Source organism: Episyrphus balteatus, chromosome 4 (genome assembly GCF_945859705.1).
Source record: "Episyrphus balteatus chromosome 4, idEpiBalt1.1, whole genome shotgun sequence".
NCBI lineage: Eukaryota > Metazoa > Arthropoda > Insecta > Diptera > Syrphidae > Episyrphus > Episyrphus balteatus.
The window spans coordinates 27,315,748-27,319,479 of NC_079137.1; the positions used below are offsets into that span (position 1 = coordinate 27,315,748).

At 33.8% G+C, this 3,732-nt stretch overlaps 2 protein-coding genes across 2 annotated transcripts; one reads left to right on the forward strand and one right to left on the reverse strand.

The window, feature by feature from the left end:
- Window positions 1-1,239, forward strand: LOC129919089 (uncharacterized). The gene is made up of 2 exons (XM_055999923.1): window positions 1-185; window positions 235-1,239. The coding sequence occupies exons 1-2, from the start codon at window positions 93-95 to the stop codon at window positions 1,135-1,137; spliced, it is 996 nt and encodes a 331-aa protein (XP_055855898.1). The 5' UTR covers window positions 1-92; the 3' UTR covers window positions 1,138-1,239.
- Window positions 1,240-2,082: 843 nt separating this feature from the next.
- On the reverse strand, window positions 2,083-3,529 carry LOC129918876 (procathepsin L). The gene is made up of 3 exons (XM_055999623.1): window positions 3,211-3,529; window positions 2,950-3,155; window positions 2,083-2,889 (listed from the first exon to the last, which is right to left on the reverse strand). Exons 1-3 carry the CDS (start codon window positions 3,343-3,345, stop codon window positions 2,181-2,183), a joined length of 1,050 nt encoding a protein of 349 aa, XP_055855598.1. The 5' UTR covers window positions 3,346-3,529; the 3' UTR covers window positions 2,083-2,180.
- Between the last annotated feature and the right edge of the window lie 203 nt (window positions 3,530-3,732).

Below are 3,732 nucleotides of genomic sequence, written 5' to 3' on the forward strand. Positions count from 1 at the left end.
TAATAAAAAAAGATGTTAAATTGTTTATAAAAACACAAGTCTTGCTATGAATTCTATCATAAGTTACCTTAAACCCGTATAATACAAGTAAAATGCGAAGAGTTTTTCTGGTGTTTTTACTAATTTTGGCGATTGCGAAATCATCGGGGTTCTTTGTCCAGGACTCCGAATGGGATAATTATAAGGTAAGGTTTCTTGAAAGATGATTTCATTTAAATAATTGTATATTTCTAGGCTAAATTTGGAAAAACATATCGCGACCTTTTTGAAGAAACTTTTTCGCGCTTGTGCTATGGCTTCAACAAATTTGAAATCCAAAATCACAATGACCGTTACAAAAGAGGCATTGAAAGTTACCGAGTAGAAGTCAACCAGTTCAGCGATTTAAAATTTGTGAACTTCGTTGGAATGTTCCCTCCAACTACAGACATTCAATCTAATGCAGTTCCATTCACAGTTCTAAATACACCACCTCAATCTTCGTTTTCGTATACTGCTCAAGGATTTACCAGTCCTGTTCAAAACCAGGGAATTGTATGCAACGGGGGATGGGCCTATGCCACTGCTACAACTATACAAATCTTCTATGCATCTATATCTGGAAATCTTAATTCAGAACTTCTTTCTGCTCAGAATTTAATTGACTGCGCTGGTGAAGCTACCTCTTGTAGCAAGCAAGTACCACAAACAGCTTTTGATTATTTAACAAAAATGAATCAAAAACTTTACCCGGAAAGTGAATATAGAAATAATCCAACAAGAACACAGGGAATGTGTGTTTTACCAGTGGCTTCGACAGCTGGGAAAACCTTAAGGTCCTACTCTAGTATTGAAGACGGTAATGATGATATGCTTAAGAGTGCCGTAAATTTCTTTGCTCCTGTTGTAATTAAAATTAATCCAGCGAACTTTGGATTCATGCACTACAAAGAAGGCCTTTATACCCAGCCCAGACCTACTCGAAATGCTGCACTTTATGTAACAGTAGTGGGCTATGGAATTGACGAAAAGACAAAGAAAAATTATTGGCTTGTTCAAAATTCGTTTGGATCAACTTGGGGCGAGGCTGGAATGATGAGAATTGAAATGAATTCAGCAAAACCAATTGCCAGATCAGGAGTTTTTCCTTCAGAGTGAACTAAAGTTGGAAAAATATTTATAAAATAATATAAAATTTCGTGTTATTGTTTTAATGCATGTGTAAGTTCTAAAATATTAAATAAAGTTACATACATAGGTATGTTTTTAGTTTAACTTTTTACTTTAAGTTAAGATTAAAGTCTTTCATTAAATTCTGAGATACATGAAATAAAGTTAATGAAAACTTATAGTACGCGAAACAGTCAGGGAGGAAAAATCTGAACAATGTTTTGAACTCAACATACAGTTGCCATATTATTAGGCCCAAACGAAAAAATACGATTTTTTGGTTTATGTTGGTGTATTTTTAAATCTTTTGTCGAAAAAGCTATTTAAAATTTTTTTTTCATTAGGTAATTTATTTATCATGTAGATACGAATAAACTTAAAAAAAGCTAAATAATTCATACATTTTGATAAAAAATAAAGTGCAAAAGGGGACACGCTCCAAAAGACGTTTTCTATGGAATTCATGCCCATAGAATTACCAGAAACCAGATCGGTCCAATACTTAAATATGTTATTTTTTATCAAAATGTATGAATTCTTTAACTCTTTTTTAAGCTAATCCCTATCTACATGATTATTTTTTAAATTATTTTTTTATCATTTCCATCCAAAATATGCATATATATTTACATAGCTTACTAAAAGTAAACGATATTACTCAATAAATCAAACAAAATTATTTAAAAACTAAGCCCGTATGCATAATGGATATCGAGTCTTCACTTATGATAGCTCCGTTATCAGCAAAGAATAACTGATGCATTTTTCGGCCTGTCACATTGCCTTAAAGCTGGTAATCAAGAACAGAAATAAAGCGCAGGGGACTCAAGACGCTTCCCTAGTGTACACCTACTGTATACAGGTTTTTTTTTCTTATTTTCCATCTGGAAAAGTTTCGTTTATCACATCTAGACCATATTCAGAAGCTTATCGAATAAAAATAACAGTCTATCAGCCAATGTTTATATAATATGTATGCCTTTATAACTTAAACTAAACATAAAAAACTAAAAGAAATGTTTAAACATCAATCACAAAACTGGATAACTGCATTCCGAAGCTATACCACAGAACCCATCCTCATTTCGAGGAAGTTTCATGAAACCGTTTTCGCCCCAATTTGGTGAATAAGAATTCTTTATTATCCAATAATCACGTCCATTTGCCTGGCCGTAGCCCACTACAACAACAGAATGATTGACTTCACCCTTGTTGCACTCATCGTCAGTGTACAATCCGCCTTTATAGAGTTGGAAAGAGTTAAGACTCGCTTGCATGGAACAAGCTATGGGTCCCAAGGTTGCAATTACTTCTTTCATTCTCTCTTCATCGCCTGGCTTAATACTCGCATAATCCCTTATTTTAATGCCAATACCAGTCTCGTTATGATGACATTGTGGGTTTTCCATTTGTGTGTACGGATACCGAGTATCTAATGCAATTCCATGTTCGACAATGTAATCAAAGCCATATTCCTGAAAGCCACCTTCACAACCATTATTTCCATATGATTCCGCACAGTCTATCAAATCTTGAGCCGAAAGAGGTACCAAAAACCCAGTCTTTCTAAATAAATGTCCTTCTAAGGCCCCAATCACAGCGAAAGACCAACAACTGCCACAATCTGCTCCTTGAAATTTGGCTGATGTTACTCCTCCAAGCTCACGCCAGTCAAAATTATCAGGAAGATCTTTAACGGAATTCTTTTTTAAATAGTTTCGATGTTTACCAACTCTTTGTCTGCAAAAAAATAAAAAATGTTATAAGAAACTAATCGATTTATTCAAAGGCTCAACTTACTCTCCTTTAAGAGAAATTTTGGATCCATGAAGTCTGCTGTACTCAACTAAGGTTCGGTCAGCAAAAGGATTTATTCCAAGTGCAAATGTGGATAAACCGTTCTCAAAAGCTTTATTAGTGACATCAATGAGATTCTTTTTTGTGACAAAAATCGTCTCTCGCATTTGTTTTTCAAACTCATTGCTGTATTGACGTCCTGTTTGATCCTAAAAAAAAACTGCTAATTTAAATTTTTCTAAATGTTTATTTAAATTATCTTACGATAAATTCATCAAAACTGTTAACGTGTTCAAGTCTAGGAAAGTCTGAGCTTAGCTGATAGTTTGAGCAACCTGACCTTATAAAGTCAGCAGGAACTATAAAACTTACAAGTAATCCAAGTCCGAAAAATGACATAAATTTAACTGCAAGAAAGTATTATGTGAGTTAGGTACATGTGGCTTGAATAAATCATTGATTAAATATAACCGGGTGTGAACAGAGTGACTTTAAACTTATAGTGTGTTACATTTTCTATTTTCCGAACTAAAACTGAATGAAGTGGGGAAGCAATATTCTTTCTAACATGATTGATTTAGTTGAAACTAGATTTTTCTTTAATCAACAACTGTAGGTCCCTTCTATTCTTAAAAATTAATTACACGCACACAAGAATGGTTGAGAGTTGTAAGTCACTAGGCATTGCTCCTTTAAGGGGCGTCGCATGTATGACATTTCGTGCCACAATATTCATTTATTTTTTTATATAACTGACACAAAACCGGAAAATGCATTTTTTAACTC